A 26,564-nucleotide genomic window follows, 5' to 3' on the forward strand; every position below is an offset into this window, starting at 1 on the left:
GTCCAGATGTTCAGTGTCATCCAGAATTAGTAATTCTTACTCTGCTTTCCTTCAAGTTGGCTTTATTCTTTGGGTGGCAGACTCTTCCCACACATGGCAAGGTGGCCACGATTGTCTTCATTCTTCATGCTTACCTCCCACCAGCTTAGCCTCAGCAGAAAGAGTATTTCCCTCCATCTATGTAGCACAGGTCCCACAGATAGCTCTCATTGGCCCACATGAGGCATGTATCCATCCCTGGACCAGTCATGGGAGCCAGTGAGAAATAGCGACCTGATTGGCCTGATCTGGGTCATGTGCGCAGCTCTAGACCTAGGACAAGAGTTCAACTCCACCAGAACACCGAGCATAACAGTGGAGAATGATTGTTACGGGAGGGATGTTGGTCAGACAATAACAATAGATACTCGCCTTGGCCCCAAACACAAGGTTGAGTACAACCTCTCTGGAGCAAAGATCCTTGTACTCCTCATGTTGACTTCCTATAGATGCCTTGAATGCTAAATGACTTTCTGATCCCAATCTCCATGAGGCCTGGATGTACTTCTGTGACAGGTTTATCAATCAGAGTTCTTATTTACAAACATAGGAGTCCCTGGGTTGTGCAAATGGTTAATGTGCTCTTCTGCTAACAGAAAGGCCAGAGGCTCAAGTCTACCTAGAGGTACTCAGAAGAAAGGCCTGGTGATATAGTTCTGAAAAATCATCCATGGAAAACTGTGGAGTACAGTTCTGCTCTGACACACATGGGGTCACCATGAGTCAGAATCAACTCGACAGCAACTCATTTATGTTGTTTTTATTTATAGACAACAAAACCCACCCTGGCTTTTTTATTGCAAAAAAGAACTTATTAAAGGATATCAGAGGCTCACAGAGTAGGGTCAGAGAATGGGGTTTCATGCTCCACAGCCATGAACGATACCCAGATCTCCACCAGTCTGGTCACAGGCTTGACCCCACTCCCTTCAGCTCATGCTACTGCGAGCAGCTCTGCCCCTGCTGCCAGCAGAGGCTCAGCGACCCTCTGCCAAGCTCTGGCCCCATCACCAGCATTCAATCCCACGTAGCAGCTGCTCCCCTGCTTTCCACTCCTCCATACTGAACTCTCTTGCTGGCAGATCCAGTTGGCAGAGCCTGGGCCACCTGCCTGTGTCCCTGCTGCAAAGGAGGCTGGGAAGCTGAGTTCTGAGCTCCACGCTGGTGAAGTGGCAAATTTCCCTAGTTTAGAGAGACCATTCAAATGATCTTGGGTTACCACCAGTATGACCCACATCCACCACGCCATGTCTCAGAGTCGAGTCTTCTGCCTATTCTGGGCTCTGGAGAGACCGAGCAATGGGGCCAAGGCTTTTTTTTTTTTCCCCAGATTATTTGGATTTTTTTTAACCATTTGTGTGCGTGTGAGAAATATAGGTAACAAAACATTCGCCATTTCAACAATCTTCACATGTACAGTTCAATGACATTATATAATATGTTCATCAGTTCAGTGACGTTATATAATGTTCATCATGTTATTCAATCACCACCATTAACTATTCTCGTATTTTTTATCACCCTTCACAGAAGTTCAGTGTTCCCTAAATATTGTCTCTTCCTTCCTTCCTCCCTCCCGCCCACCACCAGTAATCACTAATAAACTTTGATCTCTATATACTTATCCATTCTAGGTATTTAATATATTGGAATCATAAAATATTTGTCCTTTTGTGACTGACTGACTTCACTCTGCATATTTCCACATGTGGCCTCCCAGTAAATCTTGAGTCTCTGGTTTGCGAGCAAAGGAGCCCAGTTAACACAGCATGATTTAGCCAACGTAATTTGGGTCAAATTTAGTTTGGTTGTAGTGGTTTCTTTCCCAGCAAGACTGGCTCACAGAAGCTCATCGTTTCTTGTTTAAAGGAAAGTTTCCAGTGGGGCTTCTGAGGGTGCCTGTAAAACATGGAGCTCTCCCAGAGCGTGCAAACAGACCTTTTTACAGAACCCTACAAATTCCACACTGGGCTACCCTTTAACCACAGATTATACCAGCCATTGACAAGAAGCTTACTCTTTCCAGTCCCCCAGCAGGGGGCTCCCCAGCAAGGGTCTTCCTAGTCGGATAAATTCTGTTCAGCAGGGAATTAACCTTGAATTACCTGGCTTTCCTCCTGTGGCTCCCCACTCCTTTTTCAGGAGTGAAGTCAGTCAGTAAAGAAATAACTTTTGAGCATCAGCTATATCCTAGGCATTGTGCTAACACTGGAGGTGCTAAGCCCCAAGGGAGCTTTCAGAAAAGAAAATCAACCAAAGCCTAAACAAAATGAGGCAAGGAAGGTAACAAAAATGCTAAGGCACTATTGTTCTGAAAAGGATGCATATTTTTCATTTTTAAGTAAACTTATTGGTCAGGGTCACTATGGAAGCTGAAGTATTTGACTTAATATGGAAGTGTGATCATTCTGAACACAAAATCTGACAGACATGTCTCTGATTGGAGAATTCATTTGTGTAAAAGCCATCCGAAGGCATCACCATTAAGTACACTTAGTTATATTTAATAAGTAGAATAAAATCAGGGGAAATATTGACCACCGCAGAATACCTAGACAGTGCAGAGTCCGTTGGATACACAGAACTGGCTATTCTCAGGGTAAATGGTAGAAGTCCAGCCTTTGGCCAGTGCCCCCTCCACACCACCCCGGGGATGTTTGGAACTCCTCTCAAAATACTGGCGTTTTCCACAAAGGAGGAGGTGGACACCCGTGCAAAATCTGGGCCTTGACAGCAAGAAAAAAAGGAGGAAATGTCAGCTGTAACCCCAATATTCCGTTCAACGTAAGAACATTGCCCTGTGGCCCACAGACCTCTCCATTTCCACGGAGGGTGCCCAAGAAGACCACTGGGTGTCGCTGTGAACCCGTGACAGCGAGGCCTAGGACTGCGGGCACACATGAGCTCGGTCTGTTTTCTATCAACACGTTGTCAGTTTTTCTCCCAGAGGCCCCGGGGGTGTGCTAGGAGTTTTTATTTCTTGAGAAATCCTGTGATTCAGCTGCCCTTCTTTTGGCCCTGCTTGCAAGAATGAAGGCTGTGCTTGCTCTTTCCAGGTCCCCCAGGCAGGGGGCTCCCGGGCAAGGGTCTTCAGGCTGCTGGCCACAGAATAACCCCTGCCTATGCCTCGCTTGCCCCCTCCCTTTCCTCTTCATTTGCCCTATTTGTCTTTGTCTCCTGGTGCCCAGTGACACCAGTGAGCTCCCAGCTGATCAGTACAAAAGTCCCCGGCCTGGAAGCCTCCTCAAAGCTGCCAGATAAACCAGCTTGCAAAGCGTGTCCTCCCTTCCCCTTCTGATACTGGCCCCAGCCTTGCCCTCTTCTTCCAAAGCAGCCGCAAGATGAAAGGTGGTATTGGGGTGCGAGCAACAAGAGGTGATGATCTTCTACCAGGAATTTCAGACCCTAGTCCTGGTGGGTTGTTGTTGTGTGTTGTCAAGTCGATTCTCACTCATAGCAATCCCACGCCACAGAGTAGGATCTTCCAGACTGTGATCTTTATGGGAGCAGATCACCAGGTTTTTCTTTCACAGAGCGGTTGAGTGGGTTTGAACTGCCAACTTTTCAGTTAGTAGCCAATACTTAATCATTGAGCCTCCAGGGCTCCTTACTATACATGTCTCGCTGCCGCTGAGTCAATTCCGACTCATAGCAACCCTGTAGGACAGAGTAGAACTGCCCCACAGGGTTTCCAAGGCTGTAATCTTTCAGGAAGCAGACTGCCACAACTTTCTCCTGCACAGCAGCTGGTGAATTCGAACCACTAATCTTTCAGTTAGCAGCTGAGTACTTAACTACTGTGCCACCAGGGCTCCTTCATTAATATTTTTATTATTACTGTATCTATACTTTGGGGACAGTGATTGTTCAGTGATAGAATTCTCAACTTCCATGTTGGAAACCCAGTTTCGATTCCTGGCTGATGCACTTCAAATGTAGCCACCACCTGTGTGTCATTGGAGGCGTGCATGTTGCTATGATGCTAAACAGGTTTCAGTGGAGCTTCCAGACTAAGACAGACTAGGAAGAAAGGCCTGGCAATCTACGTCCAAAAATCAGCCAATGAAAACGCTATGGACCCAACAGTCCTATCTTGTGCATGGGGTCACTGTGAGCAGGGGCCAACTCAACCGCAAGTAACAAAAACAACAATAGCTATACTTACATTGACACATCAACACACACTCAACCAAACAAAGGCACAGAATTCAGGACTCTTATTCTCTTGAGCCTGTGGCAAGATGATGTGTCAAGGAGACAGAACTCAGGGTTGTGTGTTCAGAGATACGGAGCATCACCACTGACTAGAACCCTCTTTAATTATGTCAACAGTGATAAAGTTGTTCCAAGCTCAGCTGGGCTCTGTCTTGGTCAATAGCCATAGTTTGCTTGGTAAGATGCCATGGTAGTGACCTTGGGGCCTTCCGGGAAAAGACCACTTGTGGGTGGAGCTAGCTGCTCTTTCCTCCTGAAAGTTGTTTGGTGCTGCACTCCCTGATTTCCAGTTAACATGGTGCTACTGTGGTTTTTTTGTGGGTGGCCACAAGGTAGAATCCTGACCATGGGTGCCCTGTGGCTTTCTCTGCAGCCACTGAATCCAGGTACACTGGAATGCTTGGGGTGAGGTGGGAAGAGTGAAGAAACAGTCTTTTACCAGAGGCATTTCAGGATCACTGGAAGCTAAACGGCAAAAAGAGGGGGCATGCCCCTACTCCACCACCCATCTGCCAGTTTGGCGTACCATGGTGGCTTGCATGCTGCTGTGATGCTGGAAGCTATGTCACCAGTGTTTCAAATACCAGCAGGATCACCCATGGTGGACAGAGTTTCAGCAGAGCTTCCAGACAGGCTAGAAAGAAAGGCCTGCTCATCTGCTTTTGAAAATTTGCCAATGAAAACTTCATGGCTAACAAGAGAACACTGTCTGACTCGCTTGCTTTGGACACGTCATCAGGAGGGAAGAAACACTAGAGGAGGACATCATGTTTGGAGAAGTAGAGGGCCAAGGAGGGCATAGGAGACCATCAGTGAGACAGATTGGCATAATAGCTGCAACAATGGACTTGAACATGCTGGCCATTGTGAGGATGATGCAGGACTGAACAATGGTTTGTTCTGTTGTACATAAGGTTGCCACCATGAGTCAGTCAACTCAATGTCAGCTAACAACAACAAACGCCCCTACTGGCCAACATTAGTCATCACAGTCCCTTCAGCTGAGGGACCTGGATCTTTGTTGTAGCATCTTTGGAAGGCTCTTGAAATCTCATAGCCAAGATGAAACTGTTTTTGTTGAATAGCAGACAGGTAGGGAATGAGTATAGAACAGAGAAAAGAAGAATCCTTGCCTTTACACGACTCAAAGTCACGTGTGCTGGGCTTGGAGGGCTGTGGGAGGCCTGTGGCTGTTTCGGATCTCAACCCAAGCCATGAAGGAAAGGACATTCTCAGAGCACATCTGCTGGTCCAGAAGCTGGTATTGACTTGTGCCTGTGAATGTTTGATTCCTGAAGTCAGAGAGGCCTTGGATTTTCAGGGAAGAGAGCTATTCAGCCAGAGGATCCATCTGGGGGTCGAATCATCTGACACTTTTTCCCATCAGAACACAGACCAAAGGCCATAGCTGAGACCTTCCTGCATAGGCTTGGAAGTGACAGACCCAGGTTGGTGTCTGGGTGAATTCCCCAATCTCTCCCACCCTCAGCTTTCTCATCTATAAAATGCAAATAATCAGACCATTCTCAGATTAGTGCCATGAGGATTAGAGATTTCATAGGTAGAGTAACCAGCACATGTTGAGTTGGCAATTGCAATCTTGAGGTTTGCAGGTAGCAATCTATGGACTGCTCAGGTGTGGAGGGAGCCACCATAATGAAGCTCAGGGATGTCACGTCGGTAGACCAGCGCTCCAGTCCATGCCCAGACTCCTCACTTGGAAGCTGGCAGGATCCTGGGAAGGTTAAATGCTCTGCATGGAAACTTGAATTGAGGGTACCCCACTTCTGTTTTAAAAGCCCGTTATGGACACTTCATACACCGCTGGTAGGAATGTAAAATGGTGCAGTTGCTGTGGAAAACAGCATGAGAGTTCATCAGAAGGGTAAACATAGAATTACCATATGACCCAGTAACTCCACTGCTAGAGATATACCCAAGAGAAATGAAAACATATGTCCACACCAAAACTTGTGCATGAATGTTCATAGCAGCATTATTCATAATAGCCAAAAAGTGGAAATAAACTGAATATCCATCCAGGTGTGATGAATGGATAAATAAAATGTTAGATAGCCATACAATGAAATATTATTCAGCAAAAAATGGAATGAAGTTCTGAGACATGCTATAACGTGGATAGGATAAAACCTTGAAAATATGCTAAGTGAAAGAAGCCAGTCAAAAAAGGCCACCTATTGTATGATTCTATTTATACATAATGTCCAGAATAGGCAAATACATTGAAACAGAAAGTAGATTAGTGGTCGCCAAAGGCTTGGTGGGGTGAGTAGGGGATAATTGTTAATGGGTACAGAGTTTCTTTTTAGGGTGATGAAAATGTTCTGGAATTAGATAGTGGTGATAGTTGCACAACTCACTGAATATACTAAAAGCCACTAAATTTTATGGTATATGAATAAAATCTCAAAAAAGCTTCTATATAAAAGGTCATTTAGCATGCTCGTTGGAGTGGGCACTTACTGTGGATGAAGAAATGAAATGGACAGTGTGGGAGTGAGCTCTTGTGAGCTGTGCCTCTAAATCAGATTAACCAGCTTCCCTCCCTCAGCTGTACCTGGTTCTGAAGAGGCCACTGAAGCCATAAACTCTTCCGGAAGAGTGGAGAAATTAAAAGCTTTCTGGGCATGCCCAGGGCCTAGAGCTTTGGCAGTGGGTGCCAGCCTCCCAGCCCTGGGCAGCCTCACCTAGAAGGCACTATACGAAAGAGTCAAGGCTCATAAGCATGTTTTGCCTTGGTCTCAGTCTTACAGGGATCCTATTTTCCAAACCAAAATTTAGGACTGATCGTTATGGTTTGGATACAATAGAATATACCATTTTAAGTAGTAATTGTCTCCAAAACTCTGATCATAAGGTTCTGGTTATCCAGGACTCACTCGTCCTGTTCGTTTCCCTAAGCAGACACACTTCCTAAGAACTTAGACTCTTTTGGGAGTCACAAAGAGCAATTTTTTTGCTTTAATTCAGATCTCATCCTGGTGAAAGGCATTGTGGGTTAAAGAATTTAACTTTACCTAAAGAGTTTGGTCTTTATCCTTGATTACTGAGAGACAACCTCTAAAATCTTGGAACTTCCCCAGTGTTTAAAGTGTCCCTGATGAGGCCTCTAGACCATACCTGAGGGTTTATGTTAATGAAGTACCTCTTGGGTAAGGGCTGGCCAGGTCAGAAAGACCCACTAAGTGGTATCAGCTGACCTCAGGGAAAGGGATATGATTCAATGAGGTCCCAAAAAAGTCTCTGGACATGAAAGCTCCATGGGCTTCCTAGCTGGTGAAAGACATCTATGCATGTGGGAGGGTAGCATGTCCCTTTTTGGGACATGGAAGCTCTGCATTGGGAACCCTCCCAGATCTCACCCTGTGTGTCTTTTTGCTATAATAAAACTGTAACCATAAGTATAGCACTTTCCTGAGTTCTGTGATTCCTTCTAGCAAATTATCAAACCTGAAGGAATAGTGGGAGCCAGTAGGTAAGAAGTGAGGGTTCGTGGGTACCCCCAATTTTGCAGCTGCAATCTGAAGTCTTGGGCAGACTTGGCAGTCTGGAGGACTGTGCCTTTTAACTTGTGAGGTCTGACCTAGCTTTGATGGTTAGGGTCAGAGGAAGAAGTGCTGCATGTGCAGTTGGAATAGGAATTGAAGAAGTTAGGAATAGCTTGAAACTGATCAATATATTTGGTGTCAGAGAGGTGGGCTTTGGTTTTTACACTGATTTAATCAGAACGGTACTTTTTCAGATTTAGAGTTAACCTAATGCATTGCTCAAGATGAGTGAGGTGCCTGAAAACCTTTTAACAGTAGGGCATGGGAATCCAGACCTAGAAAATATGTCCAGGCTTGTTTCCTTGAAGCGTTGTTTGGAATCTTGACAGCAAGTTCAGTGGAGCAGAAACACTGAGGGTTTCTCCTTACTTCCCCAACATACTCATATGCACACACATAATGACCACCATTCCCAGATTAGGCATGGGCAGTCGCACTCAGGAAGAACTGTTCAGTGTTACCTAAAACGACTGTATCTGGTACCTTCCACTGAAGGAAGGGTGCTGGTTGCTAAACCTGTTAAGCCACCTTTATCTAATACAGAACATAGGGTGCAGGAGAACTCAGGACCTCTTTCCTATCTGGGAGACTCCTTCAAAAAGGGGTGGCAAGGTTTCCAGGAAAGGAAATACCAGGCTTGGGTTAATTTATTTTTTGGCCAGAACATGCAAGGAACCAAGAAATAAATAGCATGACCTGGATTCTGGTAGCCCAGGATGGAGCTGGAAATAAAACCCATTGGGATAGCACATCAGTAAGCTGCATTCCACTGTAGCCAACAGAATGTAAGCACCACAAGGGCAGGGATTTCGGCTGTTGCGTTCATTAATGAATCCTCAATACCTTGCACACAGTGGATGCCCCATAAATAATTATTGCATGAATAGGAAGTATAAACACACATGCTAAGTCTGAAATGAGTAACGCCGAGTTTCAATAGAGATCAGTTTCAGTGCTCATTCATTTTGTCGCTTAATTTTCACAGCAATCACAAAACACATTAAATAAAAAGGCAAACAATAGAACCACAGACGTGAAAGGGGGCTCCAAGGAGCTAGAGTGTAATTTATCAGGTATTGTTTGGAAGCAACAAGCTTTATAACAAGGGCCAACGGAGAAGCGAATCCTGCTTTCTCCTCAGCACTGATTTAGAAATGATACTGGAGTTATTATTCCCTGTCCTTGAGCATAGAGAATGTGACCCAGGTGGAGCTAGGCTCACAAGGACTCACAAGGTCACATCAACTGGGCCCTGAGGTATAAAGACAATAGCTAGGATAATCTTGGAAAATATGTTTTAGGGAAACTTTCACATAAAGCCAATCAAACAGAACACAGAAGATTTTCTAGTCTTATCTTTTTCTATTAGCATTTAGTGAATAGAAATTTGTTGGACCAATGAAGACCCTCCTGACTGTCATTACTGAAACCTGTACCAATGATTGTTAAGAAAGACAATTCAAAATGTAGGATCACATTTTCTAGTCAATCTGAAAAGGCTAAGCTTTCAATGGTTTTATCCATTTGTAATGTTAATGTATACTGATGATTCTGTAACTATTCTTTGGACTCGGGCAGACATGGCTGTGGCAGCATGCTTGTCCATTTTCCCATTCTTGCCTATTCTGTAATATTCTTTGGACTTGGGCAGACATGGCTCTGGCAGCATGCTTGCCCATTTTCCCACTTTTGTCTGTTCTGTGGTATTTCCTTGGACTCGGGCAGACATGGATCTGGCAGCATGGTTGTCCATTTTCCCACTTCTGCCCTTTTGAATATATGCCAAATATAACTTTCTTTTTGCTTTACTAAACTTTATGATGTTTTTCCCCTACAATAGCACAAACTTTGTAAAACTGCAACTTCAGAATTTACAACCCAGTTTCAAATTCTTCCCTAATTATGAGTCCCTACCCTGAATGTCAAAAAGAACATTTCAAGATCTATCATGAAGTACACTGTCAGTGATAGGATAATATCCATATGCCTACAAGGAAGACCAGTTAATACGACTATTATTCAAATTTACACACCAACCACTAATGCTGAAGATGAAGAAATTGAACATTTTTACCATCTTCTGTAGTCTGAAACTGATCAAACATGCAATCAAGATGCATTGATAATTACTGGTGATTGGAATGGGAAAGCCGGAAACAAACAAGAAGGATCGGTAGTTGGAAAATATGGCCTTGGTGATAGAAACAATGCCAGAGATTGCATGATAGAATTTTGCAAGACCAATCATTTCTTCATTGCAAATACCTTTTTTCAACAACATAAATGGCAACTATACATGTGAACCTCACTGGATGGAATACACAGGAATCCAATCAACTGCATCTGTGGAAAGAGAATGGAGAAGCTCAATGTCATCAGTCAGAACAAGGCCAGGGGCTGACTGCAAAACAGACCATCAATTGCTCATATGCAAGTTCAAGTTGAAGCTGAAGAAAATTAAAACAAGTCCACAGGAGCTGAAGTATGACCTTGAGTATATTCCACCTGAATTTAGAGACCATCTCAAGAATAGATTTGACATATTGAACATTAATGACTGAAGACCAAATGAGTTGTGAGATGACATCGAGAACATAATACATGAAGAAAGCAAAAGGTCATTAAAAAGACAGGGAAGAAAAGAAAGACCAAAATGGATGTCAGAAGAGACTCTGAAACTTGCTCTTGAATGTCGAGTAGCTAAAGTGAATGGAAAAAATGATGAAGCAAAAGAGCTGAACGAAAGATTTCAAAGGGCAGCTCAAGAAGACAAAGTAAGGTATTATAATGAAATGTGTAAAGACCTGGAGTTAGAAAGCCAAAACGGAAGAACACGCTCAGCATTTCTCAAACTGAGAGAACTGAAGAAAAAATTCAAGCCTGAAGTTGCAATTTTGAAGGATTCTACAGGGAAAATATTGAACAATGCAGGAAGCATCAAAAGAAGATGGAAGGAATACAGAGTCACTGAACCAAAAAGAATTAGTTGACATTCAACCATTTCAGGAGGCAGCATATGATCAAGAACCGATGGTACTGAAGGAAGAAGTTCAAGCTGCACTGAAGGCACTGGCAAAAAACAAGGCTCCAGGAATTGACAGAATACCAATTGAGATGTTTCAACCAACTGATGCAGCACTGGAAGTGCTCACTCATCTATGCCAAGAAATTTGAAAGAAACCTACCCACCTGGCCAACCGACTGGAAGAAATCCATATCTGTGCCCATTCCAAAGAAAGGTGATCCAATAGAATGGGGAAATTATTGAACAATATCATTAATGTCACATGCAAGTAAAATTTTGCTGAAGATATTTCAAAAATGGTTGCGGCAGTACATCAACAGGGAACTACCAGAAATTTAAGGTGGATTCAGAAGAGGATGTGTAACAAGGGATATCATTTTTGATGTCAGATGAATCTTGGCTGAAAGCAGAAAATAACAGAAATATGTTTACCTGCGTTTTATTGACTGTGCAAAGGCATTTAACTGTGCAGATCATAACAAATTATGGATAACACTGCAAAGACTGGGAATTCCAGAACACTTAATTGTGCTCATGAGGAACCTGTACATAGACCAACAGGCAGTTGTTAGAACGGAACAAGGGGATACTGCATGGTTTAAAATCAGAAAAGGTGTGTGTCGTGGTTGTATCCTTTCACCATACTTATTCAATCTGTGTGCTGAGCAAATAATCTGAGAAGCTGGACTATATGAAGAAGAACAGGGCATCAGGATTGGAGGAAGACTCATTAACAACCTGCGATATGCAGATGAAACAATCTTGCTTTCTGAAAGTGAGGGGGACTTGAAGCACTTACTGATGAAGATCAAAGACTACTGCCTTCTGTATGGATTATACCTCAACATAAAGCAAATAAAAGTCCTTACAACTGGACCAATAAGCAACATCATGATAAACGGAAAAAAGACTGAAGTTGTTAAAGATTTCATTTTACTTGGATCCACAATCAATGTCCATGGAAGCAACAGTCAAAAAATCAAATGATCTATTGCATTGGGCAAATCTGCTGCAAAAGACCTCCTTACAGTGTTAAAAAGCAAAGACATCACTTTGAAGACTAAGGTGCACCCCACCCAAGCCATGGTATTTTCAATTGCCTCACATGCATGTGAAAGCTGGACAATGAATAAGGAAGACCAAAGAAGAATTGATGCCTTTGAATTATGGTATTGGTGAAGAATAGTGAATATACCATGGACTGACAGAAGAATGAACAAATCTGTCTTGGAAGAAGTACAGCCAGAATGCTCCTTAGAAGCAAGGATGGGGAGACTTCGTCTCATGAACTTTGAACATGTTATCAGGAGGGACCAGCCCCTGGAGAAGGACATCATGCATGGTAAAGTAGAAGGTCAGCGAAAAAGAGGAAGACTTTTAACAAGATGGATTGACACAGTGGCTGCAACGATAGACTCAAACATAGCAATGATTGTGAGGACCAGGCGGTGTTTCATTCCGTTGTACATAGGATGGCTATGAGTCAGAACTGATTTGACGGCACCTAACAACAAAAACAATCACCCTGATATATTTGTCCCAAGTTTGGGATGAATTAGAATCAGGCAAATAAACATTGGCTACAATAAATTGATATGATTAAGGTCTGGTGAGAAGTCATTGGCGGTTCAGTGGTAGACTTCTTACCTTCCATGCAGGAGACCTAGGTTCGATTTCCGGCCAATGCACCTCATGCACAGCCACCACCCATCTGTCACTGGAGGCTTGCATGTTGCTATGATGCTGAACAGTTTTCAGTGGAGCTTTCAGAGTAAGATGGACTAGGAAGAAAGACCCGGCAAATTACTTTGGAAAATCAGTCAATGAAAATCCTATGGATCACAGTGGTCCAATATGCAACCCATCACGGGGATGGTGTAGGACTAGGCGGCGTTTCATTTTGTTGGGCATGGGGTCACCATGAGTCAGGGCCCAAATTGATGGCCACTAACAACACAACAACAAGGCCTCGGGAGAGAAAGGTGAGAAATTTTTCACAAATTCGCAAGGGTTCCTGGCTTCATTTTAAAAAGATAATTTTTTTTCCCCAAACCTGGTAAATGTTTAAACTGGATGGTCTCAGCTCTGAACCTCAGTCTTCTGGATTTCTCCAAATCAACTAGCCAAGTACACAAAAGAAAAGAGGGTATAGATTTTCTCTCAGTCATAACCTCTTTGTGCCATTCTGCTCCCATTTCTCAGGCTCCTGAGGGGAGCAGGATCCTCACATCTTGGGGCCTGGAAGACGACCAGCTCTTCCTACCCATCAACGGGGAAGACCCTGGGCTCTTCAAATAGACCGCAGGCTTCAGGAAGTTCCTCCCTTTGCCTAACTTAAATCTCTTCTGGCCGTTAAACACTATTCCCTCTTGCCTTGTCATCACTGGAGAAGGAAGAACAGCTGCTCGCTGCCCTCCTTTTAATCATCCTTAACGGGCTTATAAACAGTTATTAAGTCCCTCTTCAGCCTTCTCTGAGCCTCATTTTACTTGCATCGAGGCTGAGAGCTTCTGAGGAAGGCATTTTACTCAGGGCCCCACACACTAGCTAAGTCTTAAATGGGTGATCAGCCACTTCACCCACTTTAACCTACACAAATGAACAGCTCTGCCTCCTTTTGCAAAATTTAAACCCATTCAAGGGAGTTCCCTGGTAACCAAGCCTTATTAATAAATCACGCCTGATCTAGGCCACAACGGGGCATTTTTTCAATGCTGCTTTCTCTTAAGAAGTCACATTAAAGCACAGACATACAGCAAACAAACAACTGCTTTCTCTGAAATTCTTCAATTGCAGGACAGACCCTAACCCTCCCACCTACGCAGCCCATGGGCCACTGTTGGCCTATGAGTTCTCACCTGTCTCCTCTACTGGGAAGCAGGTGCTGATCTAATAGACTCACTTGTTCCTTTCTAGTGGTTATTGGACTATGTTATGGACTGAATTGTGCCCCCCCCCCCCGCCAAATATATTGAAATCCTAATCTCTGGTGCCTATGAATAGGGTCTTTGCAGATATAATCAAGTTAAGATGAAGTCATTAGGTTGGACTGTAATCCCATACGACTGGTGTTGTTATAAGGAGAGGAGAAGAGACACAGATACAGACACACAGGGAGAATACCATGTGATGACGGACGCAGAGATTGGAATGATGTCTCTACAAGGCAAGGAATGCCAAGGATTGCCAGTAACAACAGAAGCTCCAAGAAAGGCATGGAACAGATTGTCTAGAGTCTTCCAGAAGAGCATGGTCCTGCCAACACCTTGATTTCGGACTTCCAGCCTCCAGAGCTGTGAGAGAATAAATTTCTGTTGTTTTAAGCCACCCAGTTTGAGTAATTTGTTTTGGCAGCCCCAGGAAAGTAATACAGACTAGGCCCATAGCTGCTGGGGAGAAGACAGAGGGCCAAAGTGAGGCAGACACTGGAAAGTTTCTCTTTCTAGTTTGTCACTGTGCTGTGTATTTTCAGTTCATCGCTCACACCAACAGGTGAAGTTGTTGGTTCGGTGCAGCTGCCCACTGCATCTCCATTCAGATCCTGTGGTTTCTCCAATCACAGGAAGTAGGGAAGGAGCAGGGCAGGGGAGTTGAAAGGTTGGTGTTATTTTAGCTTCCATAAAAAGGACAATGTCCCGCACCAGATTGGCTAAAATGAAAAGGAGTGGAAATCCAAGTGTTGGCAAGGATGTAGAGCAGCTGGAATTCTCAACCATTGCTGGTGAAAATGTAAATTGGAACCACCACTTTGGAACTCTTTGGCAGTATCTAGCAATTGCTCCAGCAATTCCATTCCTAGGTATATGGTCAGAAGAAATGAGTGTTTATATTCACCAAAAGACATGTACAAAATTACATGTGGTGTAATTCATAAGAGTAAGAAACTTGAAGCAAACCAAATGTGTTGTTGTTATGTGATGTTGAGTCAATTGTCCACTCATAGTCACCCCATGTGACAGAGTAGAACTGCCTCATGGGGTTTTCTAGGCTGTCATCTTTATGGAGGATCCCTGGTGGTGTAACAATTAAGTGCTTGGTTAGGCTGATAACCAAAACATTGGCAGTTTGAACCCACCCAGATGGTAGGCAGAAGAAAGACCTGGTGATCTGCTTCTGTAAATAGTACAGCCAAGAAAACCCTATAGGGCAGTTCTGCTCTGTCATATTGTGTCTCTATGAGTTGAAAATCGACTCAGTAGCATGTAACAACGACAACAAGTCTTTATGGGAGCAGATCACCAGGTTTTTCTCCCATAGAACTGCTGGGTGAGTTTGAACCACCAGCTTTTCGGTTAGCAGCCAAGTGCTTGCACAAAGCCTCCTTAATCCAAGCGTAGAACGGATAAATTGTGTTATATGCATACAGTGGAATAAGACATAACAATGAAAAAGACTGGACTACTACTATACATGTGGATGAGTTTCACAGATACGATGCTGAAAGAAAGAAGCCAGACACAAAAGAGTACATTTTGTAGAATTCCATTTATATGAAACTCAAAACAGGCAAAACTAATCTATGATGATAAAGATCAGAATAGTGGATGCCTCTGGAGAGGCGTATACATATCATTGAGCTGAAGACTTTAGATCTGTGCACTTTAATGAATATAAATTACACCTCAATAAAAAAGAATAAAAGAAGGTGTCTATTATGTTTTCTTCTTCCCAGATGTACAACTCATTATTTATTCATCCATTTTTTATTGCTCTGCTACTTTTAAAAAAGATTTGAGGTGACTTACAAAGGCATAGATTTTATGTTGCTGAACTGAATTTATAAGTGAAGAAATCTGGGTGATGCTGTTTCTGAAACCAGAGGTGATGAGAGGCCTCAGTATTTATGTCAGGAAGTCAGCTGAATGCAGCTTCCTAGTAGTCAATGCAAAGAGGAAAGCACCATGATTCTGCATCCAAAAGCTAACAGTCCAGGTGATCAACAGAAACTCAGCTAGTCTTGAGACCTGAGAGAAATTTCTACTGTGCAGTCTCAGAAAAGGTGACTGTGTGATCAGTTTTAAGGGTTATCAAACATCCCATCTCAGGGTCTCTTCAGCCCACATTTTTGCATCGACTTCACTCCCACACCTGCCCTCATAGAATTTGGGGTGAGGCAGCACCCTGCTGATAATCAAGGCCCCTCTTCTGTGCTGTGGGCCTGGCCACCAGGCACCATTTACTTTCCTGGGTCCAGTTTAGGGGAAGCCGTGCTTGTGGGGGTTGGGTTTCTGTTCTTGGGGGTGCCAGTCTTGCCATCCTCGTTTCTGGAACCCAAGCCTGCATCCTCAGCTTGTCCTTTCCCACTCAGCCCATCTTCTTCCTTGTTGGTGGTCCTCAGTGGCCCTGTCCTCTCACCAGCAGTGACCCTGTGAGTAGCAGTTCCGTGGGGGCTGAATTCTTTCCATTTTGGCATTTGGGTTAATGGATCTTTCCACTTCCTGGCTCCAGTTTTTGAGTTGAATTCATATATCTCCCCAGTAACTAGGAAGAAAAACAAAAAAACAATCACTATAAATGAGGAAATTCAGTGATTCTTCCCCTCTTCCATCTTCACACCGCTCTACTCCCACTCCCAAGCAAAGATGAAGTGTGCTAGAAGGTGTGAATAATTGAGAGATAGAAAGCAGGCTTGTGAATAGCACAAACAATCTTCACCAGCCTGCCCTTTCCACAGATGATACAACTAAGGCAACTCAGGTAGCAAACATCATGCCTCTCTGGACAGAAAGGTTTAGGAGAGTCTCATGGCCATCTCAGCCACAAGGTGAGACGGAGATTTACATCTTGAACTCCACGCGAGCTTAGGATAAATTAGGCTCAATTTCTAATGGGGTTGCCTTTTACTTTCTGACTTATTTTGATTGTTTTAAAAGGCCCCTGAATCCCTGCTCTTAAAAGGAATTCCCCAAGTGAGGAAAAAGAGACCTTGGTTTTTATTTACATTGAGTTAGTAGAGTTTTGTCGACACAGGCACACAAGTCTGGCCCGAGTTGAGATGATGCAAGGGAGCCATTTTTATTGTGTTGGAGCCGACAGATACTAATTGGTATGTTTGTTCACATTAGTCCAGTTGGTCCATTTCTTTCTTCCTTTGTCCTTTTCTCAAGGACACAAACCCAGGATAACAGCCTCTGGGGTCCCTGAATGTTACCCCAGAAGATCGAGTTTCAGGTGAGCCCATTTGTGCCCTCCCATCCAGCCTGAGTGGCCTCTCGGCTGTGGATCCCACCAGCACTTATGCTAATGTGGGCACATTATGGTAACAAGTACCTAATAATAGAGGGAAATTTCATTCCAGCAGCAGCAGCAGCAGCAGCAGCAGCCTCTCTGGAAAGGAGCCATCCTTCAGAAGAGGACCGGAGCATTTTGCATATGAGGATGGCAGGGAGCCAACACACTTGCCTCCTGAATTTGGTTTCCTTCCCTTTATTCAGGTCTATAATTGAGCCTTTGTGAGCAGAGGGATGTGTGTAAAGGAGCTAAATTTGGAGCTGATTTCAGAGGGGTGATGAGAACTCTCAGGGGCCAGCTTCACCTTATGTTCATCTTGTCGACCAAGAAGAAATTCTTGGCTGAGATCTAGGGAAAAAAGAAGCCAAACTCGCCATTTCTCCGTCTCTCTCGCTACCAGTAAGATGGTGTTAGAAGCACTCAGGCAGGTGGGGTGGCTCTGAGTGTCCCGGTGGGCAGGAAAAACTGCCTGTTCTTGTGTTCACAATTCCCTAAATTGGTTCAAGATTTAGGAAGGGAGGTAAGAAACAGGCGTGGTCCTTGAGCGAGTTTTTAAGTGGAAACTTGCTGAGGCCTCACACACGCTCACACTCATGTCTTTGTCCATCTGCAAGTCAGCCATGCTCAGAGCAGGCCTCACCTTGTATTTCAACCTAGAAAGGTCAGCACTGTATGTGCAATGTAGCCAAACTGACTGTTAAGAGCAGGAAGCTGGATGAGGTCTTCTGTGACCCTACCAGCCTGGAGTATGAAAAACTAAGGCCACTTCCTTATGGATGGCATTGCCACTTCATTACCTGGGTCTATGGCTTCTCCATCAAAGACTGTGTTCATCTGGATTGTTTCCTAAGGAGCAGAAAAAAGATAGCATCAGGCACAACTCTACACTCCTCCTCCCAAACAAGGCTGCGCTCCCCAACAGGCGAAGTTCCTTTCCCAAAGCCTCTTAACATTTATTTATTCAACAAGCACTGTGCCAGATGCTGGGGACACAGTGGTAAATAATCCAGGTGTGGTTCCTGCCTGCACAAAGCTTGCAATCAAGTGGGAGCCACTGACAAACAAGCGCCACAAGTGCAGTGGTAAGGCTATGATAGGGGCAACCTAGAAAGCTATGGGAGGGCATCTAATCCGGATGTGGGGGTTAGGAAAGCATCGTGGGGTGAGTGACATCTGAACTGGACGGACAGGAGAGTAGATGTGACATGCAACCCTGGCTAAGATCCACATTGCCTAAGTGGAATCACTGTCAGGCAGACTTGAAAAGCAGGCACAGCTGAGCAACCATGTGCTCCCACCTCTGGCCCCTGGCACCCGTCTCCTCTTGCCTAGGCCAGTGCAGCGTTGCATCTGAGCCTGGCCTTCCTCACCTAAGCCCTGGCTCCATACGTTGTTCTTCCCCTGATCCATGTTCTGTGCCACACTTTAGGACCTGGTCTCTGCCTAATATATCTGTTCCCTGTTTCCATAGAAACACCCTCTTCCCTCTTATGGGGCCAAGGTCAGATTGTTTAGCACGCTGATGAGGAAGGTGTTTGAGGCTCAGTGGGGCCTTTCAATCCCCAATTTCACCACATAAATGAGCACCTACTTACTTGCTCACAGCTCCCCAACTCGGAAGAGATGGAAAATGGGTATTATTTGGGTTTCATCAAGTGGATGAAACTAAGTTGCACCCCATTTTATATGGTCATGGGATTTCTTTATTTAATAGATTGATATCTCATAATTCTAAGGTCGTCTCTGAATGGCACTACCGAGGTTACATGCCTTAGACAGTAAGACCCAGGAGAACAGAGATTGCCTCTTCCTCCTGTTTGTAGACTGACTGGGACTTACGAGCACTTACGTGATGGGTCTGAAGCAAACGTTCCAGTGTACTGGATTGGCCTCCTCACTGTGCATCTCATCCCCTGAATTCACGGGTCTTGGATTACAATAAAGCCTTACTCTCAGGGGCTGGGGAAGAGCCGGAGGACTCACCTTCAAGTTCTGTCACTTCTCAGTGGTGATCAGTTTCAGTAAAAGAAAAAAAAATATGGGAATGGGGTGCAGAACTCTCCAGCTATCCTGTAACACTTTCCATTTGTGAGACACTTGACATTTAAAAAAATTTCCCCACGTGTTACCTCAGGGCAGATATCCTCACTCTCATTTCACAGATGAGGAATCTGAAGCTGAAAGAGACCAGGGATTCCCCAAGGTCATCTGCCTAAGTGAGCAGAGCCAACCCCAGACCCAGCCAGTGCTCTTTCTCTATCATTTTTCCACAGGTGGTGGAAGAGTGAAGAAAAAATAAATCCCACTGAACGCTGAAGTGCCAGTTTTAGTCCTTAAGCTCCACTCCCCCAACTCACACTGCTGGCAGTCTGGTGTAGATACTAAACAGCCCTATTCAATATTTATGAAATCCAGTTCTTTTGCAAATATATCAGCAGACATGTTTAGTGGAGGGAACAAATTCTATCAGGGCCTTGTCACACAGCAATCTGTTCCAGTGGCCAAATACCAGCATCTCCCTGAATGATAAACACCTCCACAAGGCTGTGGCAGGGCCTATTTGGGGCAACGGCACCTCCCGCCATCCAATGCCCAAGCCAGGGACCCTGGCGCTGACCCACTCACCACCACAGTGGCTCTCTTTGCCATCTTCATTTCTGCAGGGAATAGGACAGGCAGAAGTCAAGCTTCTGGGACACTAAATAGACCTTAAAAATTCTATCCCCACAATAGCACTTCTCCTAAACAGGCTTTCATCTCAGTCTTGCAGACACAGCAAAGAATTTTTCTGTCTATAGACATGATTGTTAACAGCTTGCCATCTCAGAAAGAAAAAAAATATATATACATACATACACATATATATACATACATATATATACACACACATACACACACACACATATATCTATGGGACAGGTGCTCCCTTTTGGAGCCCTGGTGTGCAGTGGTTAAGTGTTTGGCTGCTAACCAAAAGGCTGGCAGTTCGAATCCACCTTGGAAACCCTATGGAGCAGTTCCACTCTGTCCTATAGGGTTGCTATGAGTCAAAATCGACTCGATGGCAATGGGTTTGGGTTTGGGTTATATATATATATTACATATATATATATACACACACACACATATACAAAGGTGCCCTGGTGGTGCAGTGCTTAAGCACTCGGCTACTAACTGAAAGGTCAATGGTTAAAACCCACCAGCCAATCCGCAGGAGAAAGATGTGCCAGTCACCTTCCATAAAGATTACAGCCTGGTTTGGTTATACACATACACACATAATTTAAATTTTTTTTACTCTTTTTTTCAGCTTATTGTTATTACTGGGCCTAGGAAATCAGTTTTCAAATGACTTTATAAGAAAGTCTAGGTTGATACACTTCACCCTAACATGGGGATTTTTTGCATATATTTTCTACACCTCTTTTAAAAAGTAACTGGGATTGGAGACAGTTTGTGACAATCTTGTTTATTAAAATAATATTGTTCAGTATGATCAATAACCATTATAAACAAAATGTAACCCCTACTTGGACGTGCCTTGTGCACGTCAGATGCACAAATACCTGTGGATGCAGCGTCTAGATCATGCTTTTCTTAAACCTGCTTCCCACTTCCTTGTCCTGTCTGCCCACAGTCTGGGGTCTCTTCAGAGCCACGATTGCCAGGGCCAGGTCATGGAGCTCCAGGTCATGGAGCTCCCAGGCCCGGAGCTGTTCAGATGGATCTTGTTCAATTCGCCAACTTTCCAGAGATTACCCAGCTCTCCAGCTCACCTGACTACACACAGCTACCCTTTCTAAGGAACCTAGTCTATATAACTTGTGAAAACGATCAAATCCATTATAAGCTGAGAATCAAGTATTGTTCTTTAAAAAGAGGAATCTGTCCAAGACAGAACAGCCGCTGTCCTCGGGGGGTGAGGGGGTGTCACACCCCTCTGTGTGCAGCAGTGAGTATACACTGTTGCAGGGGTGGAGTAACCAGTAAGCAAGGTACACACGAGTTTAACTGTGTTTACTTACATGGGTTTTACCACATTGTTGATATGGTAAAAAACAGGTGAAATTGTACACTACGGATTAGTAAGTAAGCACAAGAAAGACCATGCACACCTTGCTTATTGGGTAATCCGTCTGTGTAACACAGACTGTGTTTAACACAGGGGCCCTAGTGGTGCAGTGGTTAAGCACTTGGCTGCTGACTGAAAGATCAGCAGTTCAAATCCACCAGCTACTCTGTGGGAAAAAGATGTGGCAATCTGCTTCTGTGAAGATTACAGCCTTGGAAACCCTATGGGACAGTTCTACTCTGTACTATAGGGTTGCTATGAGTCAGAATCAACTCGATGGCAGTGGGTTTTTTGGGTTTGGTGTTTAACACATGGAGAATGCTTGATTCCTGTCCCACTCAGTGGGGAATCGACCTCTAGATGCTTAAATCAAACTGACTGGAGATGGGTAGGGCCTAAGTGAGAGGTCTAGTGGGCCAATGGCACCAAGCAACCTACCCTTCCCTTTCTCCAGCTTCACCACCTACTGCTTCCTTCCACCCACTGAAAACTCGCCAAGATGTGATTATGCTCTGATTCTCTGCTCAGCTGGAGCCCTTTAACATAGTACAACAGACCAAGCAGAACAAACAGAGACAGCAGGCCCTGTACATACCTCCTTTCTTCACCCTATGGAAAAAAAAGAGAGAAAGAGACATTAATTAACCTGAAAGTATCTGGTCCTGTGGTACGTACGCGACAACATGAGGTCCTTTGAGCAGCTGTGCTCCTTGGGCTCCAGGCAAGGACGGATTAGCCAATAAGCAAGGTACGCACGGGCTTAATTAAGCTTACTTACTAATCTGTAGTGCACAATTTCACATGGGTTTCACCACATCTTTGAAACTTTGCACTACAGATAAGTAAACACAATTAGACCTGTGCATAATTGTTTGCATTGCTTACTGTAAAGCTGGTGCAACCTTGGATTCCATAATTTTAGGACTCTAACTTTATTCTTTTCTGTTTGACAAATGTTGTCTGTCATATGTTACAACTAATTTCCAGAGAGGCCAGGTCTGACCCTGAATATCTCACTAGTCTCTCTTAAGTCAACCATGTTGGAAACAATTCATATTTAGAATCTAAGGTAAAAATAGCCAGGTTCAAGGTACATATTTAACACTTAGCCATAAATTGCATGTGAGTTCCCTGTCTATTGGATTACTTCCTTCAAGAACTTCTGCCCAAATCCCATTACAGAGCACCACCATCCTTACAAGCTTAAGCACCACTTTGTTTGGAGACAATTTTTTTCAAATCAATTTGCAAGTAGAGCCCAAACAAAAATGCCTTTTTTATTTCAGCAGATGCTCAAGGATTACTTACCTTGAAGTCAAGGTTGCCAATAGCAACAACTTCCCCAATAAATATGGCAAAATGGAATGTACATCTCTATGCTAATGCCTTATGCTTTTATACTGAGTCTTTCGTCCATAGATGATAAATTATTTGACAGTACTAGTTAATCTTCAAAATACCTTTAAAAGGCACATGAGTCTTATCACTCTTTCTTTTTCCCAGTGAGAAATCCTGAAACTCAGAGGTTCCAATACCCTGAGATACTTGGGCATAATACTAGACTTGAAATCCGGAATCCTAAACCTACTCACGCTCAACTGTAAGGAATAATGCAACAATAAAAATAATGGTTGTAGTGTCTTAAGCATTTACTATATATATATCAGGAAGAGTCTCTGAGTGGTATAAATGGATAACATGCTCAGCTGCTAACTGAAAGTTTGGAGGTTCAAGTCTACCCAGGAGCCTTGGAAGCAAGGCGTGGTGATCTACTTCTGAAAAATCAACCACCGAAAACCGTATGGAGCATAGTTCTACTCTGACAAACATGGGGTCGCTATGGGTCAGAATTGACTCGATGGCAACTGGGTGGATATATTGTATTTTTATGTAAACAACGCACATCTTCTACGTTTGTTTGCCAACCGTGCCCTCCCCCTGGGAGGTATTTTCATAAACATGCTATGCTATTTTTTTTTTTCAGCAACGTATTTAAAAAAAATTGGCATAGCAGCACTTATGAAAATACTTCACGGGGGAGGGCGCCGTTGGCAAACAAATATAGAAGGTGTGTTTTATTTGCATAAAAATACGGTATATCGGGAAGAGTGTTAAGTGCTTTACTTGCATTTGTTCACTTAATGGTCTAGTTTTATAAATAAGGGAATTGAGGCTCACAGAGGTTGCCACTTGTCCAAAGCCACATACCTAGAAAGTGGTAGAATCAGGATTTGAACTCAGGCTCATAACCATCATGCTCTTTCTGTAAGAGCTACTGAGAATCTAGAAGTCTGGCTCTAGGGTCAGTTTGTAACAATACAGTGCTCTCTCCGCTTCATTCTAGTACCTCACTTTAGCCAGTAAAAGACACTTCATAGACTGTCACAGTAAGAGGCATATTAGTGAGCAGGTGAAAGTAGGAGGGAGAGAAAATGCGACTCTGTTTACAGCCCTTCAAGAGTGAGAGATCGTGCCACATGCAAAAGCACAATGATTATTTAGTCACACAAAAGCCCAGTTGAGTCATTGGAACCAAAAGCTTAATTCTCTTTTTTGTGCTTCCTCTGACTCTATCCAATCTTTTCAAAATCCTGCAAAAAAGGGGCACAGCATATTCTATCACTGTTCACAACAAGGCTTTACATAGCCTTTATCCAGGGCAAGGTCCCCCAAGGGTAGGAGCCCCAGTTTCACTGAGAGTCCATGAAGGACAGGGCAGGTTGCCAGAGGAAGCCAAAAGAATGGTTTCATGGTCCAGCAGGTGATGAGAAGGGGACACCAGGACCAAGGGAAGCTGAGATTTCTTCCCTCATATCTCCTTTTCATTCCTTCACTCCAGGCACCCTACCCTATAGAGGAATCCTGGTTCTCCATCTTTCCTTCTCCTGACATCACTGAAAACAGGGTACCAAAGGAAGTGGTGGAAAGGGCCTAGCTCACTGGTAACTTACAGAGGTTTCTTGTCCTTCCTGGTCTTGCAGGGGCAGTGTCTGTGGATGGCTTTGGCCAACAGGATTATCAGGGACAGCAGGAGACTCAGAAGTAACATGGAGCCCAAGGTGATGACAAAAGGCACGTACCACGCTGATGGAGAATAAACATTTTCCCTCTGGATCAGGTAGGTGATCCTGGGCTTGGATGGTAGAAATGGGGAGGGTGAGTGGAGTGTAGTAGCATTATGACATTCAGCACTGCCCCATGTTGAGTGTTTACTTCCACTCTTGTTCTTGCTCTATAAGGTGGACATCCGTGTGCTCATAATTTTTGCTGCTTTGACCCATCACCTGACCAGTTGTCTTTCCAGACATCCATTAGATCAAAATCCAGAAAATTTAGGGAACTGAAAAGCAACTCCAGACCTAATTTCATTCTCTGTCTTTCTTCCCTTTCCTAAATGCTACAAATGCCATTGGCTTTTTTTCTGCCAAAACACGGTGTAACCCAGGGACTAATATAGCAATTGTCTCTCACTGAGAACGCAGGAGCCATGAAAGTTGTTTTTTTACACCTTGTAGGTTTTTCAGTGTTCACTCAACTACAAACTGTGACTGCCAGAGGAGTGAGCTGATAACACGGTGAAACCTCAAGTTCAGCATTTGCTTCTTAGGGCGGGAAACAGATAAACAAGTCAAGGATATTTCAGAATTGGAGATGTCATAATTGGGTCATGCTTTAAGCCCAAGATAGGGGGTAGGTAATTCCTTACTCAGGGGACCCTACTGGTTCCTACTATAACCAAAAGTCTTTAGGGTTACGGTATGCCTCCATTCATTGGGGTGATATTGACGCAAGCAGAGGGGAGGTAAACATTAACCAGCTTTTGGTAAGACTCTGAGATGCAGAAGTTGGCCACCTTTCACAGGTGACTTTCTAAGGTTCTGAGTATGTTTCCTCTGGCCTTTTGCAAGTATGAGGCTGCTGACCAGGAGTTCAGCTTTCACAAGCCAAGAAGAGGAAAAGGAACAAAAGAGTCAGAATAAATATAAGCCAGTTCCTCCAAGGAGCAGAGGAGATAATTCTGTTGGCAGAGTCCAAAACTCTTCCTTCCTTCACACTGATTCTATTATGGCACCTGTTATTTCCTTCCTAACATTTACTACTATTGTAATTATTTTATTAATTTGCTTACTTGTTTGTTATCTGTCTACCCCTCTAGACCAGTGGCTCTCAAACTGTAGTGCACATCAGAATCTCCTGGACGACTTATTAAAAACACAGATGGCTGTGTCACACTGCCACAGTTTCTGATTCAGTCAGTCTGGGGATATGGTTGGGTTCCAGCGTCCTTCCCTGGAGGTCATGGTGATGATCATGGTTGGGTGAGGAATAACTTTAATAATCTGGGAAGACCTGAGAGTTCACATTTTTAACAAGTTCCCAGGTGATGCTTATGCTGCTGGTCCATGGACCACTCTTTGAGAACCACTGACATATATTAAAAGCTCCATGAGAACAGGAATCATTTTTGGCTTGTTCACCAAAGCGATTGGCACATTATCACCATTAAATCAATATTTTTGGATTGAATGAATGAATATTTTTTGAGTGGAAGTTGGGAGTAGGAAATAAAATGATGCATGGTGACTCTTCAGAAGAGGTGGGGAGCACCTGGCAGCTATCTGCTTTCATGGACATTGACTTGCAATGGCTCTTAAGACCAAGCAGAGAAGGGGTTGTGAAGGTAGCAACTGGCCACGTGCTCATGAAAATTGGCTCCTGTGCCACAAGCAACATAGGTGGTCAATGCCTGATCTATCACAGGATCCTGCACAAACACACATTCTTCATTACCAGAATAGGAAAAGTGAACGGTCCTATGAGTTCAAGGTCTCACCCGGCTCTTTATCTGCCACCCGCTGACTACTCCGATCCTGCCCATGGTTGCCATCCCCAGCAATATCCTATTACCTCAGCTCTTTCAGTCCATCCCACATTTCTTCTGGGTCAAAGAGCTTCATCAATGTAAATCACAAGGGAATGTGGTTGGGGATTCCAGGACAAAAGACTTACCTTGGGGGTTGTCGTGATGATTGTGGTTGGGTGAGGAATAACTTTAATATTCATTGTCACTGTCCCTGTTTCAACAAGAGCCTCAGCCTTCTTCCTTCCAGACAGCAAGTTGTCATCAGTTATGTAGACAAGCAGCTTATAGTCCCAGATCTTATCAAGCCCACCAGTATAGTCAAAGCGAGATGCAAGCAACAGGTGGGAGACGTTGGAGCCAGCATTGGGTGAGAAGGTGAAATGATTGTTGATGTTGCCTAAATGAGATTGGTTACAAGGGTGTAGGGAAAAGGAAAAAAGGAGAGTAAGAAAAAAAGTACATTCGGTCTTGTCCTCGAATGTTCACTACACCTAAAGTGTACACTGTGTTTTGGATATATGATGGTTGGGTCAGTGTTATGTATTGGCT

The 26,564-nt window shown here is 43.9% G+C and overlaps 1 protein-coding gene across 1 annotated transcript in view; it reads right to left on the bottom strand.

Moving 5' to 3' along the window:
- Positions 1 to 15,895: 15,895 nt before the first annotated feature.
- Positions 15,896 to 26,564, bottom strand: part of CDHR3 (cadherin related family member 3) — a 74,300-nt gene continuing 63,631 nt past the window's right edge. The window contains exons 14-19 of the mRNA XM_004382607.1: positions 26,162 to 26,412; positions 24,103 to 24,284; positions 21,747 to 21,760; positions 19,705 to 19,736; positions 17,877 to 17,925; positions 15,896 to 16,329 (exon numbers count right to left, since the gene is read on the bottom strand). Coding sequence (XP_004382664.1) covers positions 16,025 to 16,329; positions 17,877 to 17,925; positions 19,705 to 19,736; positions 21,747 to 21,760; positions 24,103 to 24,284; positions 26,162 to 26,412 — 833 coding nt within the window. The 3' untranslated portion in view covers positions 15,896 to 16,024. The remainder of the gene's footprint in view (positions 16,330 to 17,876; positions 17,926 to 19,704; positions 19,737 to 21,746; positions 21,761 to 24,102; positions 24,285 to 26,161; positions 26,413 to 26,564) is intronic.

The sequence above is a fragment of the Trichechus manatus genome, unplaced genomic scaffold, assembly GCF_000243295.1.
Source record: "Trichechus manatus latirostris isolate Lorelei unplaced genomic scaffold, TriManLat1.0 scaffold00096, whole genome shotgun sequence".
NCBI classification, from domain to species: Eukaryota; Metazoa; Chordata; class Mammalia; order Sirenia; family Trichechidae; genus Trichechus; species Trichechus manatus.